The sequence below is a fragment of the Cydia strobilella genome, chromosome 18 (assembly GCF_947568885.1).
Source record: "Cydia strobilella chromosome 18, ilCydStro3.1, whole genome shotgun sequence".
Classification (NCBI taxonomy): Eukaryota; Metazoa; Arthropoda; class Insecta; order Lepidoptera; family Tortricidae; genus Cydia; species Cydia strobilella.
The window spans coordinates 16,110,865-16,134,734 of NC_086058.1; the positions used below are offsets into that span (position 1 = coordinate 16,110,865).

General features: G+C 37.9%; 1 protein-coding gene across 2 annotated transcripts in view; it reads left to right on the forward strand.

Annotated features, from left to right (window-relative positions):
- The window catches only part of LOC134749594 (protein prickle-like), a 518,207-nt gene that overhangs the window by 486,359 nt on the left and 7,978 nt on the right, over positions 1–23,870 (forward strand). For both annotated transcript variants that reach the window (XM_063684600.1, XM_063684598.1), the window contains one exon: positions 15,024–15,227. In XM_063684600.1, the coding sequence (XP_063540670.1) occupies positions 15,024–15,227 (204 nt within the window). The remainder of the gene's footprint in view (positions 1–15,023; positions 15,228–23,870) is intronic.

The following is a 23,870-nucleotide window of genomic DNA, read 5'->3' on the forward strand; positions in this document are numbered from 1 at the left end:
TTTAATATATATATATATAGGGATAAGTTCGCCTTTGTGGGTTACTAATGATTTACCAAAAAGAAATTGCCAAAATTTCAGATCCCAAAAAATGTTTCCCAAAATTTCATTTGCCAAATAAAGATTTGCCAAAATTATTTTTCCCAAAAAAATGTTATGCAAACGTTTTATTTAGTTTAAGAATGTTAAGGCAATGAATCACTTACCAAGTAGTGTTTTCACCAATTTACATTAAGTAAAATGTTTCAGTTGGCAAAACATATTTTGAGAAGGCAGCAATCTCAAGCCTAAGGTCCAATTATGAAGGGGTTTTTTTGCAAGGGTGTTTTTTCTACTTGGGGCAAATTCTAAACAGGTAAATGGGTGTGTAATGAAACAATTTGTTTATGTGTAATGTTTACTATACTCGATTTCTGTGAGATAGCAGTTCTAACCTAACCTAAACCTACTTTAAAAGCAGTTCGTTTTGTGTGGGGTCGCAGTTCTAACCTAACCTAAACCTTCTCTAAAAGCCGTTCGTTTTGTGTGGGGTCACAGTTCTAACCTAACCTAAACCTACTTTAAAAGCCGTTCGTTTTTTGTGGGGTCGCAGTTCTAACCTAACCTAAACCTACTTTAAAAGCCGTTCGTTTTCTGTGGGGTCGCAGTTCTAACCTAACCTAAACCTACTTTAAAAGCCGTTCGTTTCTTGTAGGGTCGGAGTTTTAACCTAACCTAAACCTACTTTAAAAGCTGTTCGTTTTCTGTGGGGTCATAACAAGTAATTTGACTAAATGTTTATTGTGTAATTTTTTTTTGCCTTAATAAAACATTTAGCAAATGACCAAATGCTTAAATGTTAATTTTCGTAGTAATATTCTGCTTAAAGAAAATTTGACCAAATGAAAATATGCGTATTGTAAACTTGCCAAAGATAGCATTGACAAATAAAACATTTGCTAAACTTTGTTTGGGTAATGAAATTTGACCAAATTCTTTTTGGGAAAACGGCAGGATCCCCGCCTTTGTACTTCCATTACTATAATTTATTTTTGTAAACCTGTGTTGTGTACAATAAAGTGATCACTACTACTACTACTACATATAGGCCACGTCTGGGTTTCATATGAAATAAATCCGTAAAATACGTTATTACGTCTCAATAGTGTCCCCGCAATAGACAAAAAAATAAAAGAGTTTACGCATCATTTAGAGCCAACGATATTTTGATTTAGAATTGGGAAATATAGTTGTTATTTTTGTAGTTCTGAGGCTTTCAAAGCGCTGTCTTTGGAACTTTAGCAAAATAATATCCCGATAGGAATGGTTGTTTATCTATACAATAGGTACTCCTTTACTAAGTTCTGTTACGTGATAGGTTTACTACTTAACTAATGCGGTTGGTAAGAAGTTACAGTTACAGTTATAACAATTTTCAGTAATTAGCCAAAATTGTATGACAGTGATTAACACACAAATCGACAGGTGATTTCATGCTGTTGGTTAAAAATGGAAATGTTTGTACATTTTATTTTTTACGAGTTAGTTTTCACGTTATGGTAGTATTCTCTAAAAAAAAACTCCGCCGGTAATTTATTTGACAGCCCAAACTTTCCTAGTAAAAAATTCGTCTAATACCGCATAGTGCATGACCATCTAGTTTCCAAGATGTAGGTAATGAACGCCAAACGGCAAGCGGTGCAGTGGTGGCGACATTAGCCCAGCGTCATCAGAATATTCCAAATCGCCACGCCGTCGTCTCGTCCCATATAAACGCCAACCGGCGCAGACGCACCGATTTCACGCCGACCGTTCCCACACGGACCGACCAGTTCTACTCGGGGGTCCACTATCCCAAACACCACTGAACAACCTATCTATTACTACCATGCACAAATTTACACCTTTATCTTAGATACATATAAAGCCTAAAATCCCATGCATATTTGTTAGACTTGGGCCAGTTTTACGACACTTAAAGCATTGTTTTGTTGTACTCCACAGTTTTATTGAGATGTAGTTACTTGAATGTAAGGGCAGTTTGAATCTTGGCCCACCTTAGAACGACTTTAACAAAGAACACGTTCTTTCTTTGTTAAAGTCGTTGAAGACATTGTCATTAAGAGTTCGAATTTTGACTTTGGAACTAACCTTCAGTTTCAGGATCATTATATGGTAGGCCAATTTTTTGCCAGGTCATTACACCCTTTAAGATATTTTATTGAAAAACTTGGCAGCTGAAGTAGCTAAGCGGGTGAGGCCGTTAAAATAATCTCGACAATACTTTAATGTTAAGATAACAAAAAAATTAAACCGCCTACAATGACCGGAATTCTACTCGTTGTGTGTATAACCAATTAATTTTTTCCCTTTGTACAATTGATAGAGACACTCAGTCTTAGAAGACTATATTATCAGCAGTCCGGTTTCCAAAATTGTATGTTGGAACACAATTCTTCTCGGGATGAATTGTGTTCCAAGCTAAATAGGTCACGCGTCTGCCCACGCGCACAAACAGCGCATACAAATACAAGCTCGGCTATGGGTAAACTCCACGGGTATGGCTTGGAAGAGTAGGAACCTATGGGGTTTTCGTTGGTCGATCTTTTTATTATCAGTATTTTTTAAACCTAAATCTACCTAGCAATGGTTTAACCCATTACCGCATACGAAGCCATGGCGGATATGATATTCAACTCTATTGACTCTATCTTCTGTTAAGGTTCAAATTTAAACAATTTTTTTATTATATGCAGGGGTTAAGTTCAAAAGGTATTGATAAAAAAAATGTACAATCGTAGGTATCTTAATAAATTATTATTAGCTCAAATAGCATCCTGAGAATGATAGCAGAAAGGTGGGACTCGGATATCCTCCGCCGATATATCGACCTTCATGTACGACCTAGGAAATAATACTTATGTTTTTATGTAATAGGTAGTTTACTAATGTAGTTTTATAAGTGTCTTGTAACTAACAATTTATGGATCTCAGCTATCTGAAAATAAATGCCTTGGAAGAGTTGAAACTAGATAAAACTTTCATCTAACATCAAACACATCAAACTAAATGGAGCACCTTATTACGCTTTTCCAATATTAATTCTGTGAAATCTCATGTTGTTCTACTTCTGTCGAATATATTATTTCATTGAAACAGCAAATCCTTTTGTCTACAACTACATTATCGACATCCAATATTCGATTCTGTGAACTTGGTTTTGCAGCAAAGCACCGGAAAGTACGTGCTTGCCGATCGAGCTATCGATCTTACACAACTATGTCATTACACCCACCGAATTCCATAGTAACACCGTTCGGACTTAATATACATTACTCCTTCTTTATTAAACTAGGTGGAAGTTAGCTAAGTGACTCAGCAATGGATGCATCTCTATTTTGGTTGCATTTTAGTTCTGCCGCCAAAGCGTTAAATGACTGCCCAGGGGGCAGACGACAGGTAGAACCATCTTTTAACAGCTAGTATCTTGATTTTCTATCTTAAAGTCAAAGTCATAGAAGCTGTAGTTGATGCATTTGTAAATGATTAGTGGTTTTTGGAAGTTTTCAGCTAGATTTTAAAACTTGTACTTTAAGATGAGGGTGTTAAAGGTGAGGTAGGTTGTATTTTGTGGGGGTTATGAAGGTTTTTGAAGAAAAAAGTGTCCGTTCGGGACAAGTGCGTGAGGTACGCTTTATTGAAGGTGGGAATGATCGGAGTTTGCTCTGTGAATGGCTGGGATATTGTAGATAAATATTTAAGGAATTTGAACACGTCCCAGTTATTTATTTGTGAGTGAGTTGATCGAGTTATGGAAGTTTTTTACAGCCAAAAATTTTGAAAAGCCTTTTAAGAGCCGAAGTTTTTAGTTGTAAAAATCTCACCTGCTGACTAACTGTGTTGAGTTAAGAACAAACTTTTATTAAAGAAAACAGGAGGAATGGAAAATCAGTCAATTTTTCTTTAGTTTCTATGTTGTATTCTTTAGTCCATCGATCGTCAGAGCTACTAGACGGATTGTAAATATATTAAAACGGGTCACTCACGTACTTTCAGTCGAAAATTGCTCGGCATATTTTACTCCGTACCTAGGAGCATTATCGGGAGCACGCATTGGCGGACCTATGTAGACTGTTGCCGAGAGAAACATGTCGAGCAATTTTCGACTTCAAATACTTGAGTGAGCCGTTTTAATATATTTAATAGACGGATTTTGTGATTTTCTAAACGTAGGTTACAGGCTGGTGCAGGATGGTTTTTGTTTTCCGTATAAAATACAAAAATCTCATAGTCAATAGGTATAAGGTTGTCAGAACTTGCGAGTATTCAGATTCACTATGTTGATGGCGATGTACCTGATCTAGCTATAATATGGATTTTCATATAGGCTTCTCCTTATTTTGAAATGAATCATCAAAAATTTGTGGGTCGCCATTGTCGACAACGCGCGACACCTGCGGTGTCAGCATGGTTGCATTTTTATCACCTGTCACTATGCCCGTTACTTTCGCAGTTACATACTTGTTAGAACGTAACAGGCATGGTGATAAGCGATAAAAATGCGACCGTGCTGCGTCCGCTGAATCGCAAGCGCTTTAAGTCTAAATTTCCACATCAAGGCTTATTAACCTCAAAAAAAACTAAGAGTAAATATAATAAAACACACCAGTAAAAGGACACGCAACGCCGCTAAACAACGAAGCTACCAACCCAGCAATCAAAGTCATAAAGCTAATCGGCCTAGTCGACCAGCCTAGTTAGGTTAGGAGTTAGTCAGCCGGTGGCCCCATCCGTCATCACGCACCCTCTAATCTCTGCGCCGAAATATTTGTCCAAAACCAAATCACTGTCAATTTATAATATCACCAACTTAGTTTTACCACCCAGAAAATATATCAATACCTTATACCGTTTACAATAAGTGTTATTTCGCTTTACGTTTTTGTTTTTGAAGAGCAATATCCTTAATTGGGTGAGGACTTTGAGGTACTGTCGCCGCTCTTTGCAAAATAATGGTCAGGGCGGGTCATTGACGATCTGTTTGATTTGGTTGTACCGACTTGTGTTTTTTGACAAATTAGCAGCTTCGTTGATTTTTGTTTTGTGATCGAGATTTGATTGTTTTTTTAAATTTGGCCAAGGTGTGGTCTGAATACGTCGGGGAGATCTATCATTGCTATTTATTCGTTTTTGTGTGGCCAACGATCGATCGTCAGTAAAGTGACTATAGCCTTTATTTGTGCCATTTTCAACCAAAAGGGTACTTATTGTCGCTTGTCAGTAAGGCGCTATTTCCATATAGCTTCAATTAGAAATCAACCTTATCGACAAGCGACAATGTGGTAACTTTTGGTTGAAAACGTCACATTTAAAAAAAATGTGTTGAATGATTTCTTCTTCTATCTTCCATTGTTTGGATTATAAGCAATTTATTGTACACAAAATAGTTTTTGTTTAAATCATTCCAGATGTAATAATGTGAACGTATAATGACTACATATGAACTTTTCCAGTTAACCACAAATACGGAGCAGTTATAGCTATCTTTTTTTACTTGTCTTCATCAAAATTAAACTTAACTTCAATTACTTCATGACCCTTTTGTAATATTGTCTTCGGTTACCGCGACAGTTACTCATGAAATAAAACTATGAAAACGGATTATATCGCGTATATTGAATTTATAATACATCCCGACGTTTCGAACCCTTTACAGCGTTCGTGGTCAACGGGTGACTGAGGAAAAATTACAAAGTGCAAAAATACCCACATACTAAAAATAATGAACAATCATAGACTATAAACTTTAAGGCTGGTTGTACATGCAAAAACAGTTCATAAGGCTAGTTATACACTACAGTTATTTTCAAATAAAGATATATACATATACACGCGATAAAAACTACGCCGGCTCCAACCCTACACCACGGACCCGAGAAGATTTAGTTCCCTCCTAAATTGTAGGAGGGTGAAAAGATGTGTCCCGCCGAGTTTGTTGCCGGTCCCATATTGGGATACCCTCCTACAATTTAGGAGGTAATTAAATCTTCTCGGGTCCGTGGTGTAGGGTTGGAGCCGGCGTAGTTTTTATCGCGTGTATATATAATATCTTTATTTGAAAATAATTGTAGTGTATAACTAGCCTTATGAACCGTTTTTGCATGTACAACCAGCCTTAAAGTTTATAGTCTATGATTGTTCATTATTTTTAGTATTTGGGTATTTTTGCACTTTGTAATTTTTCCTCAGTCACCCGTTGATCACGAACGCTGTAAAGGGTTCGAAACGTCGGGATGTATTATAAATTCAATATACGCGATATAATCCGTTTTCATAGTTTTATTTCATGACCCTTTTGTATTTAAATTTCTAGCAAACTTCGAAAGTCAAACACCTTGGGAATCTATTCAGAAAAAGGAACCATTGAAAATACTTGACTGACTTTTTCTGACAATTATGCGACCCTCAAAGAGTTCCGCCACACCAGGTCCTTGATGTCCGACCTTGCCGGAATCAAATGACTCACACCAAAAAAAAGGCTTTTGCATTCCCAGAGACTACGACAACGACCATTGACGTCACATCCTCTTCCGTTCCTCAACTATTCTTAACACGTTGTGTGCTCGTCTGTCTGCTGGTCTATCATAACTTGGCCTTTGTTTTTATTGTGCCTTTGCATAATCAGAGGTCAAAATTATACTGTTGTGAGGTAAAGTGGTGTTGTAAGTAGTTAACCAGCTGGGCACGTAGCAGTGAAAGTGTGTGTCTTATGACTAACGTTACATTAAACTTACTGTTGGACTGTGAATGCACTTCCCTTGTGTCCGTATTGTCGGTAAGGCGTCAAACTCTTCAGGCATCTCGAAGCAAATACAATTTTAAATGCAAATAATTTGGCAATACCAACGTAACTTCACATTACTTCATCATATTAGGAAAAAAGATTAATTTTTTCAATTTTTTTAACATGCAGATACGTCTGCGAGCGATACTCCAAATTTTATATTAAAGGAAAAAACCACCCCAAAGCCACCCCACCACCACCCCACCCCAAACCCACCCCAAAAGCCCCCCCAAAGCCACCCCAAAGGCGTGTATACATAAGGGAAGGAATGGAAAGATTTGCAAGGTTCTGGTAGGCTTTCGTAGCTCAATTGGTTAAGAGCAACGCACGGATTGCGGAGGTTGCGGGTTCAAATCCTGCCGGAAGTGTAACTTTTTCCATTTTTTCCTTTAATATAAAATTAGGAAAAAAGATTGCCCGACATCTAATATCTTTACAATAAACTCCTTTTGTCCTCTTCAGTATGCCTCCGCAATCTTCATCAGATTCTTTAGTTCATCATAGATGATAAATCAGTGTGTAGGAGGCCTATTCACTGATACCAGGACTAATTGAGACTTCAATCATTTAGCTTTTGAGAACAAACCAGTCATGAAAGTAAAACTTCAAAATCTATTTATTTTAAGAAGTCCACGGGAAAGAATCATAACTTATGCTAAAAATGTTTTTGATCCATTCGTAGAAATTAGGTTCTTTGGACCTAATAATTATAATGCAAAATAACTTTGAAGTACCTACTTAAGGTCAAGTGAAAAAGTTTACGATCTGAACTAAACCAGCTGCGTTAGTGTACCAATGTCCATGTTCCAATACTGAAAAAGAAATATAAGAACCCACACACATCCAAGCACCCAAAACCTGATGCCCTATAGCGAAAAACGAAAATCGAAATTTCGTTATCTGCCTTTCTATCGCTCCTGCATATTCGAGATTCTCAATATCTCGGCTATCAACCGGAAACAGCGTATACAATCAAACATGTCTGAACTTGCTGATCAAATTATATATTATAGTTACAAGTGCTCGATAAGATGACTAATACATACATAATTTGGTGATATGACGTTGATAAAAACTCGATTGGGAGTTTCATAGTTTATCTGCGTTATATGAAAAAGCATTTAAAAATTTGCAATTTTTATTACTTCTACTTTTCCTTCTCGTCCGTATATTTTAATAATGAAAAGGATAAGGCTACAAAAGTATGAAGTCATGGGAACAGGAGTTTGTATTACTAGTTATAAGATGTAGAGAAAGAATATAAGTTGAATAAGGCCTTTTCTTCGACGCACAATGAGGTGCATAGTTTACGCCTCTAGTGCAAGTCATAAGCTGATCAAGTGATCAATCACCTGACAAAGAAACTTCATTAAGTAACAATTTCAAAAAAAGGTCTAATTTTACGATAGTGCTTGTAAGTCAGTGCCGATTTTGACTATCTCATTACAGAATATTATATTATGAGCCTATTGTGTCCCACTGCTGGGCAAAGGCCTCCCCCCTCTTCTTCCACTCCTCCCGGTTTTCCCGGTGACGGTACAGAATATTAAGTCAAAAAAACATGTTCCTCCAAGTTTCCTATTAAGAGTGTCCCCTGGAAAAGTATAAGCGCCAAATCTGGATTCAGCAAGTATTTTCTCTAAGAATATGTATTTTTTCCCCAAAAATGTCGAAGACTCTTTGTGTGGAATTTAATTGGCTTTAATGTTGCTTTACATCATATTGTCATAGAGCTTAGATTCCGAGTAAAATGCAAATTTCTCTAAGATGGTACACATTTTGCTTAGATTCCGAGTAAAATACAAATTTCTCTAAGATGGTACACATTTTGCTTAGATTCCGAGTAAAATGCAAATTTCTCTAAGATGGTACACATTTTGCTTAGATTCCGAGTAAAATACAAATTTCTCTAAGATGGTACACATTTTGCTTAGATTCCGAGTAAAATGCAAATTTCTCTAAGATGGTACACATTTTCCAAGATGGCGAGGTCCCTAAAAGTCAAATAGTGTGGACATGAAAAAGAGACCTTTAATACATACCAAATTTCAGGACTGTTCTAGAGATTTCGAGTTTTGTCCTATTACGATTCTGCTAGCAATGCGGGACCGACATTTGTATCCGCATTTTTAGCAACTGAAATGGCATCATAAATATTCTTCTTCTGGTCCGGATCATTGAACCAGGCTTTGTCCCAAGTTTATCGATGGTATCTTTCCACGTAATGTTTCTCCCAAGTGCACCATTTTTAAAAGTAGTTACATAGGAGGCAACAGCTTATGCCTTGCGCGGGCGCATGAGTCACCGCCAGACGGGCGTCTATGTGGAAGTAGCTACATAAGTATATCCGCGCTACGGGCTGTGTTGTCCTCGCCCAGCACTGTGCGATGACGATGTCAGTTCTGATTGTTATGAGATATCAAAATCTAAATAAACAATTCAGCTACATCAGACCTCTTAATTTAGAAAATAGTGTGAATACAAATATGTACTCACTTTTTATTGCGCACCGCGCACCTGAATAAAAGAAAAGAACACTTAATGTCAATAGTGTCAGAAGCAAACTAACACGCGGCCTTAGCACTAAAATCTACACAGACAGAAAAACAATATATGTCTCTCCTCTCCTGTAAGTACCGAAAGCTAAGGATACTAACATGTGAAGAAAGAGCTTAGGATCTGGTTGTAACTTATATCTTCCAAAACGAGTTTTGGCAGTATCAAAATAGTCTTAGCCATTTGTATATTATATCACCAATTTTCTCAACTTTTAAGATATAGAAATGTAAATAAATGTGAACTTTAAATCCTTATTATCACTCTAAATTAGACGTTACATTTAACTATTTAATTTCGGCAAATACTTGTACCCAAATAACCGATCCGTGCATGCATCTTTGGATCCCTTTTTTGCGATTCGCGTTTCTGAGGTACTCGGGAACCTTCACCCGGGCACGTACCTACCTTCCACGAAGGTTTCACTACTACTTTCCTTTACACACGACTTTGAATTTTGAGATACAGATGATAAAGCTGTATATTGCTTATTACGCGGTCTGGTTTTAAAGTTTATCAGGCCCACCTGCACTGATATGTGTATTCACAATTCAATGCTGTGAATTCGTGTGCCTTTTATGTACGAAATTAAATAAAGATCACCAACTTAAGTATCAAGGACGAGTGCCAAATAAACTTTGGAATGGTTCCAATACGGATGTGTGTTGGAGGTCATAAATATGTATACATGGAGTACAATAGCATTTGACCAATGCATAGATAGACGATATTTTTTCAGTGATGTAGCACGTTGCCAATAAATCGCGAGATCTATAGTTTGTCAAAGGACTGTCTCATTTCAAAAATAGACAGAGATAATCATACTATGTTTGTCTTACACTAGTACTAGCACCCAAAAAAAAAGGATGAGTATATAGTTTTTTGGTTCTTATTTACTGCTAATCTGCTCATTGGAGAAAGTGTCTCAAGATTTATATTTCTATTCCGTTTACCATTTTTCATAGATTTTGTGTGACAGTAACGGAATAGAGAGATTAGAGGGATCGAAATTTTTTTGCAAATTTTCTCCCATTAAGATCGAAAGATTGATTGATTGTGAATAGAACACATATAAAATTTCAAATTTCACTGTGCCCATACCTCTCTTTCGGACGTAGTTTAAGGACATTATGCGGGCCCCATCCCGGGTTCATTTTAATCTATCATCTAAGTAATATTGAGATTTTTCCATTTATACCACTTCGAAAGAGCGGAGTGTATAACTGAGCCAGAACCCTTTTGTTTTGCTGCAACGCACACAGCAATTCTACGGTTTTTTTTTAAGTTTTTTTTTTAGGGTTCCGTACCCAAAGAGTAAAAACGGGACCCTATTACTAAGACTCCGCTGTCCGTCTGTCCGTCCGTCTGTCCGTCTATCCGTCTGTCTGTCTGTCACCAGGCTGTATCTCATGAACCGTGATAGCTAGACAGTTGAAATTTACACAGATAATGTATTTCTGCTGCCGCTATAACAACAAATACTAAAAACAGAATAATATAAATATTTAAATGGGGCTTCCATACAACAAACGTGATTTTTTTGCTGTTTTTTTCCGTAATGGTACGGAACCCTTCGTGCGCGAGTCCGACTCGCACTTGGCCGGTTTTTTATCTTAATGTTGCTTTTTTGTATCTCTTCTGTTTCTTTTGTTTTAATATGTGTCTATTGTGGCAAACGAATAAATGGTTTATCCATTATCTATCTATCAACACTTGCGGCAAACTGCGTGATTCAACGCTGAATAGATCCTAATCCAAACATCGCTGGAATCCCAAACACCGAGGTCATCGTCACCGTCACCTGATCGTTACGTTACATCACTATGTCATAGTGTCAACAACTCAACAAGATTATGTCAGTCGTCGGGGAGGCACCTGACCTACGAATTGATCTTAATTTGAACTCAATCGCAGCGCATCTTGCTTGCAAATCTAAAAACTTATATAGGTATAAATTTATAGTGTAATTTTTATCCTGAAATAAATAAATCTAAATCTAAATATAAAACAGACATTTTTATTGAGACCCCTTCTCTTTTAACGTTTTGTAACGTTTCGTCACTTTCGTCACGTTAATTGAATTAGTGAATTATCGTGTAAAGGGGCCCACTGACTGTCAGTCCGCCGGACGATATCGGCCTGTCGGTTGTTCGGAACTGTCAAATTTTTGTTCCAACTGACAGGCCGATATCGTCCGGCGGACTGTTACTTGTTAGTGAGTGGGCCCCTATACTCGTAATTACTGTCGCCTGCGGTATGTCCGGACCGATACGACTTTCAAACATTCAAGAAAAGAGCGCACTCCTATCTTAAACGCCGGCAATGCACTTACAACCTCTCTGGTGTTGAGGGTGTCAATGAGCGACGATAATCGCTTACCAGCAAGAGATTCTTCTGCTCGTATGCCTCCTATATCATTGCACAGAATGATTACTTTATGATCATAGAAAAAAAGAAATAATTTGTGACGTTTTCAACCAAAAGGTACCACATTGTCGCTTGTCAATAAGGTTGATTTCTAATTGAAGCTATATGGAAATAGCGCCTTATTGACAACCGACTATAAGTACCCTTTTGGTTGAAAATGGCACATTTATTAAAATAAAGGGGTACCCCTACTTCTTTGTCGTTTCACTCTTGACAGAGCGGTCGTGGTCATCATTTTAGCGATTGATGAGCTTTATCGCAACACGTCGCCATACTTCTCTGTTTGCTGCCTTCCTGGCAGTTCCTAGTATATTGGTGTGCTAATCCATCCACTGCAGCTTTCGCCTACCCCTAAGAGGGTTAAAATAGATTTGAGCCGCGAACAGAGCCGCTATAAGTGCCACCGAGATGTACTGCGCTGCGAGCAATATCACAATAAGATTTTGTCAGTGTAGTAATGTATGCTTGTAACAGAACGCAACTACAGACTGCTTATAATGACCCAATGCATATGGGAGTGGGGGGGACAACGAGCGTCGTTTCTGAGTACAGACGCTGTCAGATTATAATGAACTGTGTAACTATAGGATTAGCGATATATTAGATCGAGCTCTCTTGTCTGGACGATCAATGGTGGTGCTTGTGTAAACTTAACATTAAAGGATTATTATAATAAACTCGGTGTTAATTGAAGAAACGTTTTATTACAAAACATTACAGTCAGATCGATTGCCGATCCTTGTGTCGCCACCGAGATTGGACCCCAAAGTCGAGACCAAAAACCTCTCCGACCAAATCAAGAAAATTGCAATATTAGAACCTTAAGGTTTTAATAAATATAAAAGCCTCGGTAGCGAGTATTATTTCGTTCCATTTGGAGTTGAAACTCTAGGGCCAGGGGATCCCAGCGCGCACAAGTTGTTTGCAGAAATCGCGAAGCGTCTGGTTGACGTAACTGGTGACCGAAGAGCTGGCGGCTTCCTCGCACAACGTATCAGCATTGCGATACAGCGAGAAAATGCCGCCAGCATCCTTGGTACAATGCCTCAAGGGCCTATTTTGGATTTAAATTTCGTTTACGTAGTACCACTGTATATCTTGTATGTAAATAAAGAGTTAAAATAAAGTAAATTCAAAACACATTTAAATTTCCACAGAAAAATCACATTCTTATTGGCAGAACTGAGAACGTTCAACCAAGCACAATTCGGCATAAGATAAATATGAATGAACCATATCGCCGCTACACTTACTTAACCTCGTATCTGCAACATTCATTTGATGACAAAAACACCCGTATTCCGAATGAAAGAAAAGCGACATTCCCATCAAATGATTGTTGCAGATATGAGGTTGAGTGTATAGCGACGATATTATCATCAAATATTAGTGAACTCGTATCAGTATGTGCTCCGTGACACCGTATCAATGACATTTACTGTCGGAATCATAATAGTATTGACACCGATGTTTGCAATTTTGTCGGAACAGTCCTCAGCTCGACAAAACCGCACTTTCGATTTCTTAAACGTTGCAAGTTTGTGCAATGAATAGATTTAGTTTGATTTTTTGTTTAAATATTTACTTTGGAGTTGCAGCGGCATTTGTAGTAAAATCAGTTTTTATAATTATTATTTCATAGCAATTTGCAAACGTAATCTAGAGTTTTTGCCTGGTTATAAAATGAATCCAGCCTGATCCAGCCCGATTCATTAAGCTGGCCATACACACTAACCCTAGTTAACAGCAGTTTTGCCAACTGTACAGGTAAAGCGTAGCGTGTGTGGCATTCGACTGCGCAGTTTTCTAACCAGCTTTACCTGTGCAGTTGAACTGTACAGGCGTACCCTAGTGTGTATCTGGACCTTGGTTTTAGTATAGCCTAAACTGTATAGGTATCCCATCTATTTAAATTTTCATAATCTCTGTTCGTATTTCACAAAATTAAATTGAATCGTAATCGTAAGTTCATTTTAATTCAAACAATTGTTGAGTGAACGAGACAAAATTTGGATTGGCATCTTCAGCATTCGTGGCTAACACCAACCTCTAGACCACCAGTGGCCTATTTAATAAAGCTCCAAGTTACAATTTACAAGCAAATTGCAATTTGCAAGCAAAATAAATTGTAAGTTGTAGTTTTAATAACAAAAGTTCCGTAAGACACAGACATATTAAATATATTAATAACGGGTCACTCACGTGTTTTAAGTCGAAAACGCTCGACATTTTTCACACCGTACCGTCCGTTAATAATGTATTTAATATGTAAGTTGTAGCTTTATTAAACAGGCCACAGGTCACAAAGACACCCATCCCAAATAAAAGTGCCTTGGAGGATATAACCAAACGCCTTCTGTAATTTTCTGTAAAAAACAGTCTGCCGATTTTTGCGGGGGAGGGGCACGTCAAATGTATACGTAACGTAAAAATAGCTATGTCAGACAAACGTCAGTCCATACGATGTGTATGACCATTGGTCATAGAGTTTCGACAGAGGGGAACGCCTGTTAATGGCTCCTCCGTTTGGTTATATCCTCCAAGGCACCAGCTAAACATCAAAACAAATGACGTCGTTTACGGCGCGGCTTGTACCGCATTACGCAAAAAAGGCAATCTTAATCGAGATCAAAAACAGAGGTCATATATATCTGAGGCACATTCTACTTGCATATGAAATCTAAGTTAGGTGCTGCTAAGTAACATCTGGGGAAAAAATTGTACTCTTTTTGTAGCTAATCTCCATAACCAAAAGATACTTCACCACCAGAGTTAAGGATGACTCACGTTAGAACGGGCCGTGACCGGGCCGGAGCTTCCGGCGCTTCGTTTTCTATGGAAAGCATCACGTGATCACCTGTCATGTCATAGAAAAGTAAGCGCCGGAAGCTCCGGCCCGGTAACGGGCCGGTCTAACGTGAGTCATCCTTTAAGGAAAGCTATGTTTTCATACATGCAGCAACGAAGCTATGTAAAACTTGTATGTAAATAAATGTAGCTCATTAGCTGTAAAGGTAGTCTTACTGTCGAAGTCTCAACATTGTGTGCTAACTGTCAAATACATAAAATTAGTACGTAAAGTTTATCATAGCAAGCGGGCGTAGGTAATTGTCGCACGCCATCTTATCTAAGTATTTTCGATCGAACAAGACTGACAAACATTTTTCATATTTCACAATTTATTCTCGACTAACCTTTACCATTTCTTTGGCCACAGTGTGAAGAGGGCATGTCCGCCGGCGACATGTGCGTGTCCGCCGCCCGCGCCGGCCCCGCCGCCCGCTGGCACCCCGCTTGCTTCGTCTGCTCCTCCTGCCAGGAGTTGCTCGTCGACCTGGTGTACTTCTGGAAGGACGGGCGGCTGTACTGCGGAAGACATCACGCTGAGACGCTCAAGCCCCGCTGCTCTGCGTGTGACGAGGTAAGACTGCCTAATTCGTCTGCTCCTCCTGCCAGGAGTTACTCGTCAACCTGGTGTACTTCTGGAAGGACGGGCGGCTGTACTGCGGAAGACATCACGCTGAGACGCTCAAGTCCCGCTGCTCGACGTGTGACGAGGTAAGACTGCCTAATTCGTCTGCTCCTCCTGCTAGGAGCCAGCGGTTCGGCCCTGTGTAATTTTAGACGGACGGGAGGTCGGAGGAAAAAAACCATACATGTAACACAGGTTTGTTCACATCAATGTCTGTTTAGGTACTTTAAGAGAAGCAAGAGTAGGAATGAGCTTGAACTAGGCCAAGACGGTTGCTCAAGATAGAAAGGCGTAGAGGGATCTTGTGGAGGCCCTCTATGCACCTCCGAAGTGCCTTAGGACAACAACAAGAGTTACCAATCAATCAATCAATCAATTCATAATCATATTGCACAATACAAATTAATGCCTTATGGCATATATTACTCGTAATTATAGATCCGGAAATCCGGAAGCGTACATTTTTCAATCCTTTTTTAAATTAATTATGATGTTGCTTTACATTTTTCTTTATTATTTAGCAGTACATCTTCACTACATAGTATAAAACAAATTTGCTTTCCGCTGACCGTATGTCTGTCCCTATGTATGCTTAGATCTTTAAAACTACGCAACGGATTTTGATGCGGTTTTTTTATAGATATAATGGTTCAAGAGGAAGGTTTATATGTATAATTTGTAGATCTTGTGTAAATTAGTTGAACTACCCGCGCGAAGCCGGGGCGGGTCGCTAATTATTAATATACAAAGACCACCACTAAGTACATAGTGGGCACATTATAACCCTCACTCAACCCTCTACTTCCTGAAGAGTCTCTTTTAACCCTCCCGATGCTATCGCCGGATATTGGAGGATCGTTATCGTGCGCGTGCGCCGAGGGCCCGGGCGGCATTCTAACTTTATTAACGTTTTTGATTTGATATTTTTGACGGCCTAGGAGGTCCCGGGTTCAAAAATAGTTGGCCAATGGTCATACACAATGTATGGACTGACGTTTATCTGACATGGCTATTTTTACGTTACGTATACATTTGACGTTGTCCTCCCGCGCAAAAATCGTCAGACTTTTTTGTACAGAAAAATACAGACGTAACGTCTCCGTTTGGTTATATCCTCCTAGTTTTTGTGTGTGGTTGTGTGTTGTGTGTTTCAGTCGGATACTACAAACAACCAACCAATCATCCATACATCTAAACATACAAATTTTTACATTTATAATTATGTATTAATTTTAATTGGATTTAACGTAGTAAGTCCGACCGAGATGCTTTGTTTTTTATTCTTTTCCTTTTTTAAATATTCTAACACTAACATGGAACCTATATTTTCTGAAATAAATGTTTTTTGTCAGTTTAATGTGAATAAACACAAGTCAACAATGTCAACATCAAATCAAGAAAAGATTTTCGAAACAGAAATGCCGCTCCCATTTGCGATAATTTCATGCTGAAGTTCATTTCACGTTTTTGCGGTGCAATTGAATTGAATTGATCAATGTAACAAGAATACTTCCGTCAGTCATTTATCATTTGGTTTTTGAGTAATTTGTCAAGTTCACAAATTAGGCAACGGCATTTTTTATTTTTTGTAAACTTTTTATCCACAAGTTTCTCCAAGGCTCATTTATAGAAAACTACCGCAATTTAACTACTTATTAAACATTCTATTGGGCCTAAAATGCGTCTGATGAAATGAAATATTAAAGGATAAAAAACGAGGAATCACACTAGCCAAGGAAATTTTTTTTTGAATAATGAAACTCCGATGCATAATTCAAATTATACACCGTCTCTTTCTGGAATTCGCAAGTCTTGACATTATTTACCGCCCCTGTAATACCTCGTCACGCTCTTTTAACCCCCAAGCACCTTAACCCCAAATTTGCCAACATTAAGTAGGGCTGCCAAAATCGACCGTTTACCAGTTGGCCAATAAATCAGTCTTATCGAGCCGTCTGTTCAACTAACACAGTTGACTGTGACCACTAATGGGTCTTATATCTTTGAAATAAGGCTGAAAAGCGGTTAATTCATTGATTTAACGATAGCAACACTTTTAACTAATCACTGATGGGTCTTATGTCTTGGCAATAAAGTATATAAATTGTCAATTAACAATGTGGACGGCGTAAGGGCAACGAAGAGGAACGGCATTCTTGAAATGACCCTTAACTATGGAAACATGCAAATTTAAAGACCTTATGGTCAAAAAGGCACAAAGGCTTTCCCTTATTGCAAATAAGGCTTTAAAAATATTTTGGTGCGTTTTTAAGCCCAATGGCATACATTGCAACTGATAATGACAGAGAATGATCTTGCACTTTACACTTATTACCCGACTACAGAAGGGTTATGATTTAAGCAGCCTATGTGCCAAATTCGACTGTTGGTCGATAAATTGGTAATATCGGGTTGCCTATGCAGTTTCGGGGAGGTCAGGCTCAACGGCATGACTGAAATGAGACCTTTTTTTTTTTGACGCAGGATTAAATGCATTTACGCATCTCACTCCCGGGCTGGGGAAGCCCATTGGGGGGTGGTATGTGGGACTCGCTCCTCCCGTAACTTCCTGTGCTAGCCAGAGGAAGAGGAGGAGAATACCCACTAACATCCCCTGAGGCGTTTCCGTCTATGCCGTTGGGGGGGGTGCGATGGGGTCGCGAGCATGTCGACCACGGCACCCCCCAAGACTGAAATGAAACCTGTAGAAATAGAAACATACGGCCTTACTAAAAGAATCTATTAGGGCCAAAAAATATTAAGCAAGTTTTTTAACTTGTTGTATTTAGGTTCTTAAAGGTTGTGTAAGTAGGAGAGGTATGCATTTTCCTCTTACAGGCGAAGGTCTCCGTTTCAGCTTGGACAAAAATGCTTTCGTATGTTCTCCTCTACAGGTCGCAATTCCTAACCGATTCTCGTGAAATGTTGTGACCAGGTTCGAGGATTAAATAGTTTTTTTGTCGATTCGATTTTGAGATTTTTTTTTAAATGTCGAAGTCATACAGTTTTAAGCTATGATCGCTAGGTCTACAGCTCACAGAGCCACTAGTTTTAATATATGGTACCTAGAAACAGTAGGATAGTCTTCATCGTCATTGACAACACGTGAATTAGCGAAAGCCTAGGCTTAGAGGTTACAATAATATACCTACAATAACAACAAATAAGAATCACTACATGCTTCCTTCTGTCTGTCCCTATGTATGCTTAGATTTGTAAAACTACGCAACGGATTTTGATGCGATTTTTTTTATAGATAGAGTGATTCAAGAGGAAGGTTTATATGTATAATACATCAGCATTGCACCCGTGCGAAGCCGGGGCGGGTCGCTAGTTTTGAATAAGAATAATCTGCTACAGTCAAATAATTCAGAACTCACAATTCGACCGCAGTGGACGGAACACATCAATCATTCAAATCCTACAACAGTTTCGCGTGGAACATGAAGGGCTAATTTCTTCTAACAAAAATGTCGTAAACGCCACGATTTTGTCCAATGTCTTACGATCTTTAGCACCGGGAGGGTTTTCTGGGTCGAGGGTCGGAGTTCAATTCCATTAGCTAGAAAAAGTGCTTAAGAAAATACTTAGAAGAAACACAAATATTAGTCTCTGATGGATAGAATCTGATACTCTGATACTGAATCTAGGAGAAAACTGTGAAGGATAATCGCTCAAATATTTAAACAGATGAATATACGTACGTACTATGCAAAGTCTAGAGCGTAATTGCTTACATTAAATAATTTCCCGGTTTAGACTCACTTGTTTTAGTCACTCGCGCGACATGTTTCGGAGAACCTGGGTCTCCTTTCTCAAGCACTAATAGTGTGAGCAGCGTTCACGACGACCGTGTATTGCGTACTGCGCAAAAAATGTTAGTATGTCTCACAACAGTATAAATTCTTAATAGCTTATGCTGTATTATTTTACCTTTCTATCATAAGACTCTTTTTCTGTAATTGGCTTTGTATTGTTACCTAATTAAGATTTATAGATAAGAGAAGAAGATTTTGTAGCTGTTGGTACTCCTTAAATAATAAAATAAAATAAGACAATAACATCAACAAATACATATTGTGTATATTACGTAATTTGAGTTATGATTTTGACGAAAGTATGTAGGAATGGAATGCGCTCCCGCCATCTGTATTCCCTGATCAATATGACCGCGGTCTCTTTAAAACAAGAGTGAATAGGCTGTTACTGAACCGGTGAGCTCCATCTTAGGCCCTGTCTTCACTTTCCATCAGGTGTGACTAGGGCCAATCGCCGATCAGTTTATAATAAATAAAAAAAAAGGTATGTAATAAAACTATGATAACGGATTATATCGCGTATATTGAATTTATTTGGAGTCACCCGTTGACAACGAACGCTGTAAAGGGTTCGAAACGTCGGGATGTATTATAAATTCAATATACGCGATATAATCCGTTTTCATAGTTTTATTTCATGAGTAACTATCGCGGTAACCGAAGACAATATTATGTAGGTATGTGTTTGTCTTTACATCGTTTTTTTTAAATGTATGGATAGACGTGTATGCGAACTATGTCGCGGGTAGTGATTAGTCAATAGATATAACATCACGTTAGATCGATATGGAGATAAAGATGAAATTAGAGATCTCGATAAAAAGGTTATTCAACTCTAATCTATTGGCAGTGAAGATACCATCGATAATTATCCTACGTGATCTGCATGTACACTAAAGATCAATGAATTGGTGACTTTGGTAGGAAATTTTCATACAAAGTAACCTGTTTTTATTGATCGACAGTGCAGATGTAATAATTATGCGCTAGCAGCACGTTCGCGAAAATATAGGCTTTGGCGGCAGGTGTGAATATTGTAACAATAAGCTGTTAATGTGTTGCGGTTTGTTATTTAATAAAGGCAAGCTGAAGTACAGCAGATGGAAAGTACCTCGTATGTACTAAGTACTACTTAGTACGTGCTACGCAGAGATCTTTAAAAAATCCATTAAATCCATTATGGATGACTATAGAGACCGTGCGTGTTGAAGGGTCTGCCATCTCGTGACTTAAATCGAAAGCGAAAACCTCGCGAAAACAATTCACGCTTCTATTAAGCAGGTGCTGCCCCCTACACTTCTCGCTGGCTCTATTTCGTATGGTGGGGTCTGCCATCTAGTGGCTTAAATCTAAAAAAAACCGGACAAGTGCGAGTCGGACTCTAACACCGAGGGTTCCGTACTTTTTAGGGTTCCGTACCCAAAGGGTAAAAACGGAACCCTCTTACTAAGACTCCGCTGTCCGTCTGTCCGTCTGTCTGTCTGTCACCAGGCTGTATCTCATGAACCGTGATAGCTAGACAGGTGAAGTTTTTTCACAGATCAGAATCAGAATCAGAATCAAATGTTTTAGATGATGTATTTCTGTTGCCGCTATAACAACAAATACTAAAAAGTACGGAACCCTCGGTACGCGTGTCCGACTCGCACTTGGCCGGTTTTTTAGTTTTTTGTAGTTATAGCGGCAACAGAAATACATTATCTGTCGTTATTTTTTAATATACGATTATACGATGTTCGCCCAAATTTTCCAGTTCGGAGCAGCAGCCTTAACTCGAGGATTTCTACCGTCTTATTTCACTTCCTGAGGTTTTTAGAATATTTTTTTTAATAGCAAAAAGAGTATTTGCATAAAACGTCCCGTTTTCCATACATAATGTAGGCCGTTTTTGTCCATATAAAATGTAGATAAGTGAAAAGACGTCACAAATCTGAAATTAGTACAATATTTTTCTTTTTTAATACAAAACTTATTACTTAGTGTGAGTAAAATACTTACCGAAACCGATCAATTTTTCGAAAAAAAATTGAGCTTTTTTTAAAAAAGTTCTCATAACCAAAATGCAAATTAGTTCTTTGTTGTTTTCTAAAAAAAAAACTCACTGCACCCACAATCGTGAATTTCTGATTTGCCCTATGTTTGACTGTTAGAGAAAGTACGAATGGTGGACATTCTTACTTGTTTTTATTGTTCAATAAAGATTAAATAAAAAAAAATTCAAAGCATTCTTAAATCCCAAACTAAATTATTACTCAGTTACACAAAAAACAAATACACTACACTGTACGTAAATTAAATTCCAAGCTACCGAAACTCTTTACGCATTATTAACAGGTAATTACGCTAAAGAATTAACCGTTAACAATCATTAGCTCAATTATAAGCGAGCCAGGAAAATGGTCACTTAATTGGTAAAAATACGAGCGTCCAAATAATGGGGTGAATGACCCCATTGGCCGATAACAGCCACGACATTTCGACTTTTCATGACCAGTTATACTTAGGTGGACTAGGTGGAGGCATGTTAGGAAAATGCTGGTTTGCGAAATGATTTTAAGAGGCGGCTAAGGTCAAAATCCGCGCGGCGGCCATATTTTCCGTCGCATGGGTCGCGCGACTCGCGCGTGCGCCTTTTCTTTTGTTCCCGTCTAATTTCCTGCTCTCAAGAAAACATCAAAGTAGAACAACTTTGATAGTACTGGTTAAGCTTTTGGGTTAACATTTATGAGGATGGTAAAATTTCCCGCCGTGCGTAAGATATCTGTAATTTTAGTACAGTCGCCATCAGATATATCGGAGCGGCCGAGGTGTTCAAAATATCTGAACACGCTCTACCGCCTGCCTTGATAATAAAGGCGTGTTCAGATATTTGTGACCACCTGGGCCGCTCCGATATATCCGATGGGGACTGTACATTAGCTATCAAAAAACTTTTTGACGGATACTTTAACTATTGAATTATTTAAAAAAGCTTTTGAATAAATTTGGGCGAGTTTTTAATCCAAACGGCATTTAACACAAATGAAAGCGGCTGCCCAGCGTCTAAAAGCATTGATATTTTGATTTCTTGCTTTTATTTTGTAGTACACAGTTGAAAGGGAGAGCTATGTACAGTCGCCATCAGATATATCGGAGCGGTCAAGGTGCTCACAAATATCTGAACACGCCTCTATTGTCAAGGCGTTAGGTGCGTGTTTAGATATTTTTGAGCACCTCGGCCGCTCCGATATATCTGATGGCGACTGTACCTATTTAGCACCCGATGTATGCACCGACCGGACGTTCAACACGTAATTATAAAAAAAAATAAAAAAAAGTTTCAGACTTCATTATGTTCAATACATGTTAGTACTTTTTTTCTTCACACTATTTTTTTCTAACTTAATACTATCTTAAGCAACTAAACGTAAATTATTATTAATATTAGTGTAAGTGTATTATGTATCAATACCAATCATTTTGGTGTTAAGCTTAGAAATTAATTAAGTGGAAAATTCTTTTTGGTGTTGTCTAAGTTTTTTTCTTCCTATGAAAATATTTGGCCTCAAAACTGCGACATTGAAATAATATTGACACCTGAATCTGATATTCGAGTTCCATTTGGACCATAGTTAGAAGTTTTTGGTTATAATAGGGTGGTTTTACGGTACTTGTGTATTTCATGTAACTTTAGTAACGAGTTCATGACGTGCCAAAAGACATATAAATTGGAAAAATTACCCCGCAGTGTAAAGAAATACTTTACATTTATCAATGTATAACCAGACGATTGCATGTGAAGCGGCCATTTTTGCGAACCTTGCAAATTCTTGTCTAATTGATACAGGGGAGTTCCGCCCTAACACGCAAAACAGCCGTATCAAGCTTTAGAAAACCAGCTTGAATTTGGAATTTATTGCGTGAGAATAAAGTAGATAGTTGAATGAGATTTCGAATGGCTGTTACGGCTTTTTTGTGTGGTGTGGCACAGTATCGAGAAGAGTTTGATAGGGTTAAATAACCATTTAATTACCTGATGCATAATTACTAATATCATAATTTTGGAAGTAAATATATTTGTGTTAAAAAATTCGAAATAACTTGGGGCCGTTTTAATAATTGATATATTGAATAATTTTGAAAACAAGGGAGTTAAGTTTAGGAAAAAGACTGAACCATATTGAATTTAGAATACACGGTCTTGATTGAACTAACATTCTTTGGATATCCAAACATATTCCATAATTAGAAGTATTAGAACTGAGTAATAGGTACCTATAAGTACGTAATGACAGACAAATACATTTTCCCCTCACTAGCTCGGAAAGCCGTCTTTTATCCTTTAAAACAAGCGGGGAAAAACGCATTTTATCCACTAGTGGGGAAAGTAATTTGACCTTGGATGGAGCACGTTTAAGTAGCTTGACAGATAACAAAACGTAAAACGCTCATAATAATGATTCGTTTGATATTAATTATCATTAAACAAATGGTTTGAGAATCTAATAAAAAGTACCAAATTTAGCTTTATTTAATGATTTTATGTCATAAACCTTAAAATTCCATAAGAAACGTTAGATTTTTTATAGTGATGTTAAATATAATTCTGAACGCACAAGTTGAGTCGATGCAATTTCAAAACGCATCGTTGACATTTCATACGTCAGAACAGTAATGTCAACATTGTCAACAAAATTTTTACTTAAAAACACTTCTTACCGACTCACGTAAAAATCAGAATTTCCAGTGTTTTCTGTTATAATATCGTACAAAAATAAGTGATTCCAGTGATGAA